Here is a 17687-nt window from a genome sequence, read left to right as displayed (position 1 = left end):
TGTTAAAGGGATTTTCCCTACAAAGCCACCTTAAAGGGAACATGTCATCATGAAAATGCAGTCCAATCTGCAGCCAGTATGTTATAGAGCAGGAGGAGCTGAGCAGATTCCTGTATGGTTTTATAGGAAAAGATTCAGTATAACTTATATTTCATTCATTTCCACCTCTGCTCTTTTTATGCTTAGGAGTCATGCAGGCGGTTCTATCGGTGACTGACAGCCTTCCCTGTGTGTCTAGTCATGTAGAGTTAGCTGTCAATCACTGAAAGGCAGCACCCACATGACTCCTAAGCATAGAAAGAGCAGAGGAGGCATTGCTTTTAGGGGAGAACATATCTGCAATATGGCCCCATAGGGAGGCACCATATAGCAGTATATGTATTGCATGTAGCTCTGCAGTGGCTTCATGCACACAGTCATGTGAATATGGTCTAAAAGTCGCAAGAATGATGTGCCTCCTTTTGAAAACCTATCATGATATACAGTACAGACCAAAAGTTTGGACACACCTTCTCATTCAAAGAGTTTTCTTTATTTTCATGACTATGAAGGCATCAAAACTATGAATTAACACATGTGGAATTATATACATAACAAACAAGTGTGAAACAACTGAAAATATGTCATATTCTAGGTTCTTCAAAGTAGCCACCTTTTGCTTTGATTACTGCTTTGCACACTCTTGGCATTCTTTTGATGAGCTTCAAGAGGTAGTCCCCTGAAATGGTCTTCCAACAGTCTTGAAGGAGTTCCCAGAGATGCTTAGCACTTGTTGGCCCTTTTGCCTTCACTCTGCGGTCCAGCTCACCCCAAACCATCTCAATTGGGTTCAGGTCCGGTGACTGTGGAGGCCAGGTCATCTGGCGCTGCACCCCATCACTCTCCTTCATGGTCAAATAGCCCTTATTTTCAAAGTTTTCCCATTTTTCGGCTGACTGACTGACCTTCATTTCTTAAAGTAATGATGGCCACTCGTTTTTCTTTACTTAGCTGCTTTTTTCTTGCCATAATACAAATTCTAACAGTCTATTCAGTAGGACTATCAGCTGTGTATCCACCTGACTTCTCCTCAACGCAACTGATGGCCCCAACCCCATTTATAAGGCAAGAAATCCCACTTATTAAACCTGACAGGGCACACCTGTGAAGTGAAAACCATTTCAGGGGACTACCTCTTGAAGCTCATCAAGAGAATGCCAAGAGTGTGCAAAGCAGTAATCAAAGCAAAAGGTGGCTACTTTGAAGAACCTAGAATATGACATATTTTCAGTTGTTTCACACTTGTTTGTTATGTATATAATTCCACATGTGTTAATTCATAGTTTTGATGCCTTCATAGTCATGAAAATAAAGAAAACTCTTTGAATGAGAAGGTGTGTCCAAACTTTTGGTCTGTACTGTAGTAGGTGACAGTTTTTGCTCCGTATAAATGTTACCTTGTACCTTATTGTGTAAATGTTCCTCAAAAGACTGATGAATGGAGAAGCAAGAAAAATTAGAATGAAGTCATGTCTTTACCTTGGAAACTCTCTCTATTCATGTTAATATTTACAAACTCTTTAAAAATTATCTGAGCTGATCACTCACCCATTGACTTCAACGACCTCTGCCCTGGGAGCAAATGTTACCGTTGACATCTTGTCAATGAATGCCGGAGCTAAGAGGAAATGGAAAACAATAACTAAAGCATCCGATCATGTTCCTGTGTTGCAGTTTCTTATATACAATCTTAGCAATAAGTGAAGACACCATAAACACAGATAATGCACAAGTCACAGGTATGATCAATAATCTCAATTCAATTAATTTTGTTCTGGATCTTTATTATTTCGTACTTCTACCAACTGACATAATCTGTAGTGCTTTATAAAAAAAAAGTGATCTGGAGAATAAAAACACGTATGTGGGTACATGGGTACCAAGTTCATAAGATAAGGTATAGAAAAGAACATACATCAATCAGCTGCAACATTCAAGCCACATGCCTAATATCTCCTAGGTCCCCCTCATGTCACCATAACAGCTGTGACCCATCAAGGCATAGACTCCACAAGACCTCTGAGGTATCTTACACCAAGTGGTTAAATACTTTAATACATAAGTAGGGCCTCCGTGTTTAGGACTTTACAGCACATCCCACATATCATTGATCGGATTGAGATCTGAGGAAGATGGAGGCCAGGTCAACACCTTGAACTCTTTGTCATATTCCCTGAACATTTTTTTTAGTATGACGGTGCATACTATCCTGCTGAAAGAGGCTTCTGCCATTATTGAATACCATTTCCAATTCCATTAAATGGGTTATCCCATGACTAATGTAAAAAATGAGAATCAGACATCATATACACTGCTCAAAAAAATAAAGGGAACACTTAAACAACACAATGTAACTCCAAGTCAATCACACTTCTGTGAAATCAAACTGTCCACTTAGGAAGCAACACCGAGTGACAATGAATTTCACATGCTGTTGTGCAAATGGGATAGACAACAGGTGGAAATTATAGGCAATTAGCAAGACACCCCCAATAAAGGAGTGGTTCTGCAGGTGGTTACACAGACCACTTCTCAGTTCCTATGCTTCCTGGCTGATGTTTTGGTCACTTTTGAATGCTGGCGGTGCTTTCACTCTAGTGGTAGCATGAGACGGAGTCTACAACCCACACAAGTGGCTCAGGTAGTGCAGCTTATCCAGGATGGCACATCAATGCGAGCTGTGGCAAGAAGGTTTGCTGTGTCTGTCAGCGTAGTGTCCAGAGCATGGAGGCACTACCAGGAGACAGGCCAGTACATCAGGAGACGTGGAGGAGGCCGTAGGAGGGCAACAACCCAGCAGCAGGACCGCTACCTCCGCCTTTGTGCAAGGAGGAACAGGAGGAGCACTGCCAGAGCCCTGCAAAATGACCTTCAGCAGGCCACAAATGTGCATGTGTCTGCTCAAACGGTCAGAAACAGACTCCATGAGGGTGATATGAGGGCCCGACGTCCACAGGTGGGGGTTTTGCTTACAGCCCAACACTGTGCAGGACGTTTGGCACTTGCCAGAGAACACCAAGATTGGCAAATTCGCCACTGGCGCCCTGTGCTCTTCACAGATGAAAGCAGGTTCACACTGAGCACATGTGACAGATGTGACAGAGTCTGGAGACGCCGTGGAGAACGTTCTGCTGCCTGCAACATCCTCCAGCATGACCGGTTTGGCATTGGGTCAGTAATGGTGTGGGGTGGCATTTCTTTGGAGGGCCGCACAGCCCTCCATGTGCTCGCCAGAGGTAGCCTGACTACCATTAGGTACCGAGATGAGATCCTCAGACCCCTTGTGAGACCATATGCTGGTGCGGTTGGCCCTGGGTTCCTCCTAATGCAAGACAATGCTAGACCTCATGTGGCTGGAGTGTGTCAGCAGTTCCTGCAAGACGAAGGCATTGATGCTATGGACTGGCGCGCCCGTTCCCCAGACCTGAATCCAATTGAGCACATCTGGGACATCATGTCTCGCTCTATCCACCAACTTTCCAGGAGTTGGCAGATGCTTTAGTCCAGGTCTGGGAGGAGATCCCTCAGGAGACCGTGCGCCACCTCATCAGGAGCATGCACAGGCGTTGTAGGGAGGTCATACAGGCACGTGGAGGCCACACACACTACTGAGCCTCATTTTGACTTGTTTTAAGGACATTACATCAAAGTTGGATCAGCCTGTAGTGTGTTTTTCCACTTTAATTTTGAGTGTGACTCCAAATCCAGACCTCCACGGGTTGAAAAATTTGATTTCCATTTTTTTATTTTTGTGTGATTTTGTTGTCAGCACATTCAACTATGTAAAGAACAAAGTATTTCAGAAGAATATTTAATTAACTCAGTTCTAGGTTGTGTTATTTTTGTGTTCCCTTTATTTTTTTGAGCAGTGTATATAGTACATGACAGTCTCTTCCTAACAAAGCTAGACCCAGCCCCGTACCTCATGGATCCAGAGATCTTCCCATTCCTTGCTTTTCTAGATTTATATCAAGCTGACAGTTCAAAGGGAGTGTCTTTTCTGCTGCAGCTCAGGGGCGTGTCCTTTCTGCTGCAGCTTTCCCGCTATCACAGCCCAGGAGGCAGTTGAAGGACGAAATGGAGCATGTGAATAACTCAGTGGCTAAGCAACATTTTTAATTATATACAATTACAAAAGTATTCAGATCCAGATGCTATTTTGAAAACTGTTGAATATTTTTCATAGGACAACCCCTTTAAAGGGAGTTTCTAAGACTTCACTACTGATGACCTATCCCAGGTGTCAGACTCCTTCTGATCAGTAGTAAAGTCTCCGAAAACCCTTTTAGGTACTAAGTCTGCAATAATATTTAGGTTAGCTTGGTAGGTGTCAACTAACACCCACATAAGTGCCAGGACCCAGGTTTCCCGGCAGAAGGTTGCCTACACCAGCTTGCTTTCTTCCATAGTGCATCCCAGTGTCATCTCTAAACCAGGTAAGGAATGCACATGCACCTGTCCACATGATGTAAAAGAAAACGTGATTCATCAGACCAGGTCATCTATTTTTGCTTGTAATGGGGGCAGTATGTCATTGTCAACCATTTTGGGCAGTGGCTAATTGTCATGTTAAAATCGAACATGTGTGGCCCTTCTTACCGCCATCATCATCTTTCAAGGAGATTCGGGAGACCCCCATAGAACATATTAAACCTGATAAAGAATTTAACCTAGATATGTGTCCTCTGAAACTTCTGGCAATCCTAATGATTGCATAGGAACTCCCCATGCAATAAGCAGAAATTTCCATATTCCAATACATAACATGGACAGCCTATATGTGAGCAACAATTTAAGAAAGAAATACCAAAACTCAGCCGCACCTCCAAAAATAAGAACTACATTTTATTAAGACAAATAGATTTAAAAACATAAATGAACATAGCCCTCCTCACAGGTGAGGGAATAAAGTGCTACAATGCATAGGTGAAGCCAATATGCATTGTAGCACCTGTGAGGAGGGCTATGTTAATTTATGTTTTTAAATCTATTTGTCTTAATAAAATGTAGTTCTTATTTTTGGAGGTGCGGCTGAGTTTTGGTATTTCTTTCTTAAATTGTTGCTCGGGTTTGCTTTTTTGATACCAGGCCTGCACTCCGTAATTGTATTGTTAGGTGTGCCCCCTTCTGTTCAGTATGGACAGACTATATAATTAATGTGTCCAAGGCTGATAAATTATATGAATAGGAATTGAACAGAACCTACATCTTATACTAAACATAGGTATTCGTCTGGGTAGAAAGTTTCCATAAGCAGTAGCAAGGGCAATGTAGATTCAGCTGTACGACTGTCCGGTCAATGTGTACGGATAAAGGGAGTCTCTCACCTCCAAAATCAGTTTCAAGGTATGCAGGCAGGGGTGCACCACCAATGAGGCCAGGTGAGGCGATCGCCTAAGGCAGCACCAGGTAGGGGCAAGAGGGGGCAGCCAAAGGGCCATGGGCTAAAGGGAAGGGGTTAGGTTAAGAAATTGGCATTGGGAAGGGGGAAGGTGGGCGCCGTTTCAGTTTTCGCCTCAGGCAACAGAAAGTCTAGGTGCACCCCTGCATATAGGGTTAGTGCCCCAAAACATAACTATACCTTTATTGTGAAAATGTAGCCCTCTGATCCTGAGAAATGTTTCTTTTTATTTTTATAAAATTTTAATGTTGTCAATTTGTGTACCAGTGTTTGCCCAGTAATGCCACGTATCCCCCCTCTTGTTTGATTGATAATTCCTGAGATTTCAGAGCTGGTAGTAATGATGCACGGAAAACCAGGTGCACTAAATGGGGTAGAACCGCCCACAATGCACCGAAAACCAAGGTATGGATAGGTTTCCGAGCACCTACCATACATGGTATGCTTACTATGAAATTGCTTTTGGACATGACAGATTCCCTTTACTTGATTGCATTTGAATGTAGGACACCGTCATGACATCAAGAATTCCTTTGCAGAGAAAGTAAAAGCATCCAGGATGAGTTGTGCCTTGGGGCTCATGCACACCGAAGGATTTTTTGTCCATGTCCGTTCCGTTTTTTGTTTTTTTTGCAGCCTGTATACAGAACCATTCATTTCAATGGGGATGCAAAAACAAGTAAAGGTTTCATGTGAATTCCATGTCCGTATATCCATTACACAAAAGGATAGAATGTGTCCTATTCTTGTCCGTTTGTCCGTATTGTTACAATGGATCCGCCCAAAAAAACTGATGCAACATAAACCACACAAATGTCATCAGTTTTTTTTTTCCGGATCCGTGTTTTGCAGACTGCAAAAGTACATACAGTCGTGTACATGAGCCCTTATTCACACAGTCAGTGCTCGGTCAGTGATTTCGATCAGTGATTTTCAGCCAAAACCAGGGGCGGCTCTAAACACAGAACAGGTGCAGTTCTTTCCCAAGAACTTTCGCAATTTGCGGAACGGAACGGATGCGGCCCATTGTAGACATGCCTATTCTTGTCCGCAAAACGGACAAGAATAGAACATGCTATATTTTTTTTTGCGGGGCCACGGAACGGTGCAACGGATGCGGACAGCACACGGAGTGCTGTCCGCATCTTTTACGGCCCCATTGAAGTGAATGGGTCCGCATCCGAGCCGCAAAAACGGCGGTTCGGATGTGGACCAAAACAACGGTCGTGTGCATGAGGCCTAATACCTTATCTCTGTGGAGGCTCCAGTCCTGATTTTGGTTCACCATAACTGATGGAAATCACTCACCAAAAGGCCCCATGCACACGACCATATGTATTTTGCGGTCCGCAAAAAATACGGATGACGTCCGTGTGCATTCCGTATTTTGCGGAGCAGAACAGCTGGCCCCTAATAGAACAGTACTATCTTTGTCCGTAATGCGAACAATAATATGACATACGGAAACGGAATGCAAACGGAGTACCTTCCGTTTTTTTGGGGACCCATTGAAATGAATGGTTCCGCCTACAGTCTGCAAAAAAAACGGAACGGACACGGAAATAAAATACGTTCGTGTGCATGAGCCCAAACACTGATGTGTGAATAAAGCCTTAGGCCTCTTTCACGCGAACGGTACGGATTGTGTCAGAATGCGTTCAGGGTGTGTTCAGTGAAACTCGCACCATTTCGGAAGCAAGTTCAGTCAGTTTTGTCTGCAATTGTGTTCAGTGTTTTTAGTTTTTTCCACGCGGGTGCAATGCGCGTGAAAAAAAAAAGAAGGCTTACAAACATCTCCTAGCAACCATCAGTGAAAAAACGCATTCCACCCGAATTGCATCTGGATTAGGCTACATTCACACGAACGTATTTTGTTTCCGTGTCCGTTACGTTTTTTTTTTTGCGGATAGGATGCATACCCATTCATTTCAATGGGTCCGCAAAAAATGCGGACTGCACACCGTGTGCTATCCTCATCCGTATGTCCGTTCCGTACAAGGATAGGCATTGTTAGAATGGATCCACAAAAAAATGGATGCCATATGGACGTCATCCGTTTTTTTTTTTCATGTACACAGACCCATTGGAATGAATGGGTCAGGATTCAGTGCGGCTGCTATGTGTTCACTTCACACGCAGAAAACTCGCTTGTGTGAAAGGGGCCTTACAGTTCGCAGAGATTTCAGCACGACCCGGGTGGGGTTCATTCAACCCTTAATGGAGGATTCATTAAGGATTATTATCTATTGTGACTGATTCTGGATGTTGTCATACAAGATTGCAGGTACCAGTAATTTGGTATAGTTGCCAACAGTCCCAAATTTGCAAGGGCCTATCCCCAATTTTTAAAGACAGTCCAGGCAAATTCGCAATGCCCCGGGCCAAAATGGGTGGGGCTTTTGTAATCCTTGGCGGGTTTGGGGCCCAACCAGGCCTGGGCTTACATGCCCTGAATGTACCAGCTACATGTTGGGAACCATATATTTTGTAGGTATCATCCTCTGCTAACACAGTGATGAAGCTAAAGATACCACACATACTTGGACCGTGCTCCTGACAGTGGGCACAATGGCGTATGCCGGACTCCCACCATGGTGTCATTGAGCATATTGGGAGTAGCAGTTCTGTCACTTTTTTCCCCCCTTTTCTCCCCTTTTTGTGCTTGTTTTCTGCCATTTATCTTTCAGCTAATCTGAGGTGATTTAAGGAAGAGCTGTGATTGGTTCATCGTTGCCTACCTGTTACTGGGGTACCTGTTTTCTGCCTCTTTCTGATTGGCTGCTCTACCACCTGAAGCGGGAAATTCAAGTATTTAAGGAGGTGTTCGGCGGGTCTGGAGCCTTGTCCGTCGCCGAACCTGGAAGAGAGAAGACGTCGCCCTGCCCGCCCTCCCCCATTTACAAGTCGCGGTCCGAAATTAGAGGGGGGTTAGTCACCCAGCTTTGCTGGAGGGGACAATTGTGGACATTACTGATGGTTTATTGGTTATTTATTAATTTATTAAATTATTATTTATTGATCATTTCATGATTAATATTTTATGCCATTTTGCACCATATTTAAGTGGTTGTCGTTATTTCTTTATACGTTATATTGCTTTATTGCTCATATGGCACCATGGTTATATGAGACTCTAAAGAGTTTACATGACCAGCTGTATGTCGCACATCTGTCCAGGTTTAGCTGGTTTCTGGCTGGATACCTTTTTTTGTGTTGACTACACTTTTCAGTACTTATGGGTGGTCCCACAAAATGAACAGGCATATAGCATAGGAGGCATACATTTGGCAGCACACTCCAAATGTGCACATTGAACAATATGCCCCAATGTCATGTGTACAAACCCTAAAGTGAACCTTTCATCTTTGTTACTAACTCCCTGATACTTAATAACTCTTATTCTCCATTAATTAGAAATCATAATGGGGAAGATTTATCAACTCTGAAACAAGAAAAAAAATTGAGCCATTTTCCATAGCAACCAATCAGGTCGCTTCTTTTATTTTCCAAAGAGCCTCTGAAAAATGAGTGCTGTAACCTGATTGGTTGCTATGGGCAACTGCAGCCCTTTTCCCTGAACTCCTTTTATAATTTCCCCCAATGTCTGTCTTCACAGGCTGTAAATAGCACATTAACCCTTGCAGATGTACATGGCAATAGTATTTTTAGTCACATGTCCCATCATACAGATAGTCACACAGGCTGTTACTACTAATTTGTGATGCTTGATCACCATTGCCAGATTTACATTAAATTAAACAACAGGCCTGTGACTATATGATGAGCTTCTTATGTGGTCTTTGGGCCCCTCAAGCATCATGGCTCTGGTACAACTGCTACCACTGAACCACCCCCAAATAGCTGTCCTGACTGTAAATAGCCTGTGAGAACGAGATAATAGGTCATCAGTGAGATGTAGCATCCATTAAATAGTCACAATACATGCAATATAGTCCCTGTTGTATGCAGCGATGAAAGAAGACCTGTAGGAACAATGTTCCTACAGGTACTGTCAACCTCACATCTACAGGCCATGTCACATGCACTGCTCCCGAGAACAAAAGGATTCAGCATATTGAAATCCAACATGCCTGACCCTACTCTGCCTTTGACTGCAGATGTCAAGAGGCCCCCATATATATTAGATGGTTGACGGATCCCGCCAAAGTCGTTCAGAGGACATACATCTAATGCCTGTGGCCAGCTATACGAAATGTGAGCATTGCTTGTGGCCGGGTTATTTTCTATATCCCATTTTAGAAGCAAGAATAGTAGTGAAAGGATGAATTGCTGGTGGTTCTAGAGCAAGACCGACTGTGAACAGATGACTGCTGACTATTCTAGAAGTAGAGGAAGCCATACACATTAGATAGCAAGGTTGTAAGTAAACAGATTATTGCTGGTGGTTCTAGATGCAAGACCTGCCATCAACAAATGATTACTGGTAGTTCTAGAAGCAAGACCGGAAACCAAAAGATGATTACTGGTGGTTCTAGAAGTAGAGGTGGCCATACATATTAGATAGAAAGGTTGTCAGTAAGCAGATTATTGATTGTGGTTCTAGATGCAAGACCAGTCATCAACAAATGATTACTGGTAGTTCTAGAAGCAAGACCGGAAACCAAAAGATGATTACTGGTGGTTCTAGAAGCAAGACCGGAAACCAAAAGATGATTACTGGTGGTTCTAGAAGTAGAGGTGGCCATACACATTAGATAGAAAGGTTGTCAGTAAACAGATTATTGATTGTGGTTCTAGATGCAAGACCAGCAAATGATTACTCGTGGTTCTAGAAGTAAGATCGGCAACGAAAAGATGATTACTGGTGGTTCTAGTAGTAGAGGTGGCCATACACATTAGATAGAAGTTGGTTGATGGTTGCACAGCAGTTGAACAAGCAATTATCTGTTGAACATTCTTTTTGCAGACACGGCCATACATACAGTTTAGTCGATATTGGGCGGTACAGTTACTCAAGAAAGTCCCTGTAGCTGTACTGTAATATTAAATTGTTCCGATGATAATGAGTATCAGTATTATGTTGGCTCTCTGTCAATGTTGAAGTAAACGGGGATAGCTGAATTTGGATTCTAAAGAACATTTTGCCATATGACCATACCTACTGGACATATCTAGGAATCTGCATTGCAGTGTATAGAAACTATTATAAAAATGTGTAACTGATATACTTGTCCTTGATTTGAGTAAATGTTTATATGTTTAGATACATGGACCTTTACATACATATCTTCATATTTACTAAAATTGATAGTATTTCGCCAAGGTTCTTATATCTGCTATTTCTGGCATCATCCAGTAAAAATTGGGATTACGGTGTAGCTGTAGAGTGATCTTGCCGTGTTGATTCAAGTCTTCCTTATCCTATAATCTGTGTTTCATAAAGCAACAATCATCTGTGCTGTTCTAGGTCACAAGTGACTTCCCTGTACTCGTGTGTACATACAATGAACACGGCGTCCCGTTACAATAATAGTAACTGTATTAATTAACTCAGAGTGTAATATTGAGTTAAACTCAATGGGGAAGATTTATCAAAGGTGTGTAAAGGAAAACTGGCTTGGATGCCCATAGCAACCAATCAGATTCCACCTTTCAATTTTTCAGCGCTCTTTCGGAAGATGTAAGGTGGAATCTGATTGGTTGCTATGGGGAAAAAAAGGCAATTTTTTTTACACCAGTTTTGATAAATCTACTCCAATATTTTTCTATCAATGGCCTATCCTTAGGAAAAATGATCATTATCTGATCAGCGGGGATCCAACTCCCTGCACCCCAGCCAATCAGCTGTTCTGTAGTACCCCTGGGGCTGGAAATTGGCGCTGGGACTACACAGCTCCACCCATTGTATAGTGGTTGGAGCTGGTTACTGCAGTGGTAGTAGCACTGCAGTAACCAGCTCCGTCATCTACACAGTGGACAGAGCTGTGTCGTTCTAGAGCCTACAGTATTTCCAGCACCAAAACAAATGCGGAACAGCTGGTCGGTGGGCACTGAAGCTTCTTCATGGCACATGTCTTCCATACAGAAGACCTGGCAGCACAAAATTTACAAACAATATTGCCACCAGATAAGTATTCTGTGCCACTTACAGTAGTAAAGGGGTTGTCTCACTTCAGCAAATGGTGTTTATCATGTAGAGAAAGTTATTACAAGGCACTTACTAATGTATTGTGATTGTCCATATTACCAACTTTGCTGGTTTGATTTATTTTTCCATCCCATTATACACTGATCGTTTCCATGGTTACGACCACCCTGCAATCCGGCAGTGATGGTTGTGCTTGCACACTATAGGAAAAAGTGCCCCCCTAGGCGCACTCCAGCAGTCCTGGCCACCAAAGAGGCTGACGCTTTTTCCTATAGTATGAAACCATGACAACCATTGCTGGATTGCAGGGTGGTCATAATCCCTGGATACGAGCAGCGTATAATGTGATGAAGAAATGAATCCAGCCAGCAAAGGAGGCAATATGGACAATCACAATACATTAGTAAGTGCCTTGTATTAACTTTCTTCACATGATAAATGCCATTTGCTGAAGTGAGACGACCCCTTTAAGTCAGTGTCTGACACCTAGCCAGTATGTAGGGGTGAATAGGTGGCAACCCTAGACCCCATCCAATGTAAAGGCTGATAGTAAATAGTAAATAATGAGCACTAGTTCAATGTCTGGTATCAATAGCAGTGATATTGCATTGTCTGGTATCTGTTCCAGCCATGTAATGATCTGTAATTGAGTTAATAACCCCAGGCAAGCACAATGGCATACACACAGACAATAGACTTGTACACATGGCCACATACACTGCAGTACACATTTTATTAGTATCACGTGAGAGTTATTTGTGCTGAAAATAAGTGAGATGCAGGAAAAGGATCCGGTGTCAAAATTTGTGTCAAAATTAGGCCCAGTTCACACAAACGTTTTTTTTGCGAGTGTATGGGCCGTTTTTTTGTGTTCCGTATACGGTCCGTATACAGAACCATTCATTTCAATGGTTCCGCAAAAAAAACGGAATGTGTTCCGTATGCATTCCGTTTCCGTTTTTCCGTTCCGTTGAAAGATAGAGAACATGTCCTATATTTGGCCGCAAATCAAGTTCCGTGGCTTCATTAAAGTCAATGGGTCCACAAAAAAAACGGAACACATACGGAAATGCATCCGTATGTCTTCCGTATCTGTTCTGTTTTTGCTGAACCATCTATTGAAAATCTTATGCCCAGCCCAATTTTTTCTATGTAATTACTGTATACTCTATATGCCGTATGGAAAAACGGAACGGAAAAACGGAAAGGAAACGGAAACACAACGGAACTCAAAAACGGAACAACAGATCCGTGAAAAAAGGACCGCAAAAAACTATAAAAGCCATACGTTCGTGTGAACTAGGCCTTAGGCTACGTTCACATCTCCATTGTGAACTCCAGGAGGACAGACTACAATGGGATCTGACAGGGATCCGACCGCTTTCAGTGCTGACCATAGGCAGTGGATGGCAGACTGGATACTGGCAATCCAATGTCTGTCAGAGGGCACCGCCACTCATATTCTGTCAAATATGACAGAATCTTCAAAGGAAGCTCCGAACAGAGTCTCCAATGCAGATGTGAACACACAAACAGCAATCTCCAATAGCGTAATTATGTCCATAGTGAGGTGCACCTATAAACCAAAATAAACATGACTGTAGAAACAATGATACAGTATCCATATACAAAGTATCCACATTATAAAAGATAGTGCGCCAAAGTACCAATTATCACAGGCTGACACAACAGTCATTTATCGGGAACAAACCATTTATTCCCGATAACTGCAGCTCGATACAGGAGGTGAGAGCCGCACATACATGCCCCAATCACCTCTTCTGTATGAGGACAGGCAATTGCTAGAGTGATCCGCACTAGCTCTGTTTCCACCGGATGATCATTCAGTTTGCACTGACTTGGCTGATTTTGCTGTGAACGTGCTTTGGCCCCAGTAAATATATTTTAACCACTTGCTAGTTTATTGGGTGATCAGTGGCGCATCTTTTGCAGCCCCATTGAAGTGAATGGGTCCGCATCCGAGCCGCAAAAACTGCGGCTCGGATGCAGACCAAAACAACGGTCGTGTGCATGAGGCCTTAGACAGGGCAAATATCGGGAAGGAGCGTTCTTAGGAATGCTTCTTTAGATAATTGCCCCGATCATCGACCTATGTAAAGGGGCCTTTAGGCATCTTCTGCAAATATGCTGCTCAAAATGCATTGCAATAATGAGTTAAAGGAGTAGTCTGACAATTATTTCAAATTCTCAGAGGAGAAGACACGCTTAAAGAAAAAACTCAATTGACTTAGTAAAGGTCCCACCAATACAGCACTTTGGGCAGCGGCTTAACTAGAAAGGACTGGGCCTCATAGCAAACTTTTGAACGCCACCTTTCTGGACCATGTGGCATGTTATTCTCTGGGTCAATACGATTACAGCGATATGAAAGGCGGCCGGAATAAAACGACAGCGCGCTGCAGTTTTTGTCTGGCCCTCCTCTCGGCATGTTTGCCCTGCTGTGGCCGGACATCCAGCCCGTCCTCATTATAGTGCAGAGGATGTGTATATATGTGCACGGATTCTATAGGTAAACTGCTGCCATGCTGAGGATTTGTATATATGTGCACAGATTCTATAGGTAAACTGCTGCCATGCTGAGGATGTGTATATATCTGTACTAGATTCTATAGGTAAACTGTTGCTATGCTAAGGATGTGTATATATGTGCACAGATTCTATAGGTAAACTGCTGCCATGCTGAGGATGTGTATATATGTGCACTAGATTCTATAGGTAAACTGCTGCCATGCTGAGGATGTGTATATATGTGCACTAGATTCTATAGGTAAACTGCTGCCATGCTGAGGATGTGTATATATGTGCACTAGATTCTATAGGTAAACTGCTGCCATGCTGAGGATGTGTATATATCTGTACTAGATTCTATAGGTAAACTGTTGCTATGCTAAGGATGTGTATATATGTGCACAGATTCTATAGGTAAACTGCTGCCATGCTGAGGATGTGTATATATGTGCACTAGATTCTATAGGTAAACTGCTGCCATGCTGAGGATGTGTATATATGTGCACTAGATTCTATAGGTAAACTGCTGCCATGCTGAGGATGTGTATATATGTGCACTAGATTCTATAGGTAAACTGCTGCCATGCTGAGGATATATATGTGCACTAGATTCTATAGGTAAACTGCTGCCATGCTGAGGATGTGTATATATGTGCACAGATTCTACGTGTCTCGTGTCTACATACTCATGGTACATAGTTATGTACGTTGAATTCTATAGGTGACAGAAGATCATGTCTTATGTTGTATCCATGTTTTCTAGTACAGGTAAGTGCTTATTTATTCAGATCTCATTGTACTTTCAGATGAGAATGGCCCACAATGGACTTTCGGCCACGATCACGGATAACATCTGCCTCGTCTCACTATTTGTTGTAATAACTCTTCCAAGATGTTGGAGGCTCAGATCTGAAGAAAAATCTCATCCTGCTCATGGCCCCTTACATAGACGTCTCTGCCAAGATCCTCCCAGCATTTGCCTGTGAGTGCTAATAGTAGAGTGTAATTGTATCTTCACGTATAATGAGTGTATTGTAGTCTTACCTCAACCAGCAGCTCCTCACCGCCTGTCCACAGCTCATCAATAAAGTGACACTGCAGGAAGGCTTCACCCAGATGTCTCCAGAGCCATGTCACCTCCTCGCAGGTCTTGAATGAACTTGATTAGGGAGGAAGGTACTGGGAAGGGGAGGGAGGGTGCGAAAGAAACAAAAACACTGATACAAGTCTCAGCTCACCTCTGCCGCGCCTACCTCTTCTCCTTAATCCTTTCTCCTCTTCACATCCACTCACCCTTGTTTTCCATCACATGGACTTTCGGGAAGTTGCTGTAGTGTCTTCCTCAGCTTTCCTGCTGTCTCCCTCTTCCTCTGCCCCCCCCTCCCTCTTTTTTGAGTGCAGACCCAGCACTTTCCACTTCCTCTGTTGACTTCTGCTGACTTTGTCTTGTGTTATTTTCTGAAAATCCATGTTCCTGACATTATGCCTGTTACTATGTAACACTGCTGAGATTATTAGCACGTACAATGTGAACTTTAACCATTTCTTTTTTTTGCCGCCGCTGGGACTTGGAAGTCTCAGGAATTTTTGTCATATGATTATTATGAAGATTGTTTCCGGAACAGATTAAGACACCAAACCCATGAACCTCCAGCTAATTATTTTGAAGATTGTCCCAGAATAGAGTGAAACTCCAAACCTATGACCCACCAGCTGGGAACTGCACTTCCCAATGGAATTTTCTATCTAAGACTAGGCTGTATGTGATTTGCTAAATGTTAAATTGGTTTTCCGGGAGCAAAATACTCATGAACTATCCTCAGGATAGGTAATCGATATCTAATCAATGGGGGTCTGATTCCTGGCACCACGCCAGCTGTTTGAAGAGGCCTCTTCCTAGGCCAGTGACATCACGTTCAGAGGTTACATGGCCTATGTGCAACTCAGTCAGAATGGACCTATCAATCAGGCCCTATCAATCAGATACTGATGACCTATTGTTTGTGTGTGTCATTAAAAGATATCGACAGCAACCCCTATAACAGTAACATCTACAGCCCCCCACCCCTTAACACTGACCCCCACAGTGCCCCGCCTCCTTAAAATGGGACCTCCACAGCAGCCTGCCCCTTTAACAGTGAGTTCCACAGCACCCCACCTCCTTGCCACTGACCTCCACAGGGGCACACCCCATTAACAGTGACCTCTACAGCACCCGCCCCTTAACACTGACCATAGGTTACAGTCCCCTTAACTGTGACCTCCACCATTCCCAACCCCCTTAACAGAGACCTCCACAGACTTTAACAGTGACTGCCACAGTACCCCGCTCCCTTAACGGTGACCTCCACTCTACCCCGCTCCCTTAACAGTGACCCCACAGTCCCCTTCTCCCTTAACAGTGACCTCCACAGTGTCCGCCCCTTTAATAGTGACCTCCACAGTCCCCTGCCTCCTTAATAGTAACCTCCACAGCACCCGCCTCTTTAACAGTGACCTCCCCAGCGGCTGTCCCTTTATTTGCGACCTCCACAGTACCCAGTCTTGTTAACAGTGATTTCCACAATAAGCCGCCCCCTTAACAGTGACCTCCACAGAGCTCCGTTCCCTCAAAATGTGACCTCCACAACACCCCGCTCCCTTAACAGTGACCTCTACAGCGCCCTCCCCTAAACACTGACCTCCATAGCGGACCATCCCCTAAACTGTAACCTCCACCGTTCCCTACCCCCTTAACAGAGACCTCCACAGTACCCGCCCCTTTAACTGTGACCTTCACTGCATCCCACCCCCTTAACAGTGACCTCCACAGCGGCCTCCCCTTTAGTAGTGACCTCCACTGTAACCCATCTCCTTAACAGTGATTTCCACAACAACCCGCCCACTTAACAGTGACCTCTACAGCAATCTGACCATTAACACTGACCTCCATAGCGGACCGTCCACATAACTGTGACCTCAACAGCAGCCTGCCCTCTTAACTGTGACCTCCACAGCACTCCAGCACTCCCTTTAAAGCCGACCTACAGCAGTGAAGGGCGCTCACCGACTGCCAGCTTCCTCACTGCGCCTGCGCCGAATACTGAACTTTGCGAGATTTCCACTGCAGATAGGGCCGGAGGTAGGAGACCAACGATGCCTGCCCCTGTCAATCTAGTGTAGCAGGGCGTGGTCAGAGGTGGGAGAACGGAGCCTCTCGGAGCAGGAACAATGCCCCCCCCCCCCCCCCCCCCATATTATACAAGTTTTTTTTTCTCAATAAAGGCTTTAGGCAGTGAGATGGCACTAATATAGTTATATTCAGCTAACATTAGCACATTGCTAATCTCAGCCAGCTTAATACCCATTTTTCAGGTGACAGAAACCCTTTAATATTGATTTTCATCAATTAACATAAGTATCAGATATACACCATTAGTGGGATGGAGACAAAGGAAGGTGCAAGGTATATTTTTTCAGTATGCATCCCTAAGTCTCTAGTGAACTACCACTTAGTTTTAAGGTGATTACATAATAAAATTGTCTATAGTGAGGCAAAACCTTTTAGTATACAGGGAGTGCAGAATTATTAGGCAAGTTGTATTTTTGAGGATTAATTTTATTATTGAA

At 43.6% G+C, this 17687-nt stretch overlaps 1 protein-coding gene across 3 annotated transcripts in view; it reads right to left on the bottom strand.

Moving 5' to 3' along the window:
- The window catches only part of LOC120996266 (phosphatidylinositol 3,4,5-trisphosphate 3-phosphatase TPTE2-like), an 82035-nt gene extending 66514 nt beyond the window's left edge, over window positions 1-15521 (bottom strand). The window contains exons 1-2 of one of the 3 annotated variants that reach the window (XM_040426077.1): window positions 15332-15521; window positions 1588-1657 (exon numbers count right to left, since the gene is read on the bottom strand). In XM_040426077.1, coding sequence (XP_040282011.1) covers window positions 1588-1637 — 50 coding nt within the window. In that variant the 5' untranslated portion in view covers window positions 1638-1657; window positions 15332-15521. Of the gene's footprint in view, window positions 1-1587; window positions 1658-15122; window positions 15289-15316 lie in introns of those variants that run through there. The other 2 variants (XM_040426076.1, XM_040426075.1) reach the window with 2 other exon arrangements.
- Between the last annotated feature and the right edge of the window lie 2166 nt (window positions 15522-17687).

The sequence above is a fragment of the Bufo bufo genome, chromosome 3 (genome assembly GCF_905171765.1).
Source record: "Bufo bufo chromosome 3, aBufBuf1.1, whole genome shotgun sequence".
Lineage (NCBI taxonomy): Eukaryota > Metazoa > Chordata > Amphibia > Anura > Bufonidae > Bufo > Bufo bufo.
This window is presented reverse-complemented; position numbering and strand designations above follow the sequence as displayed.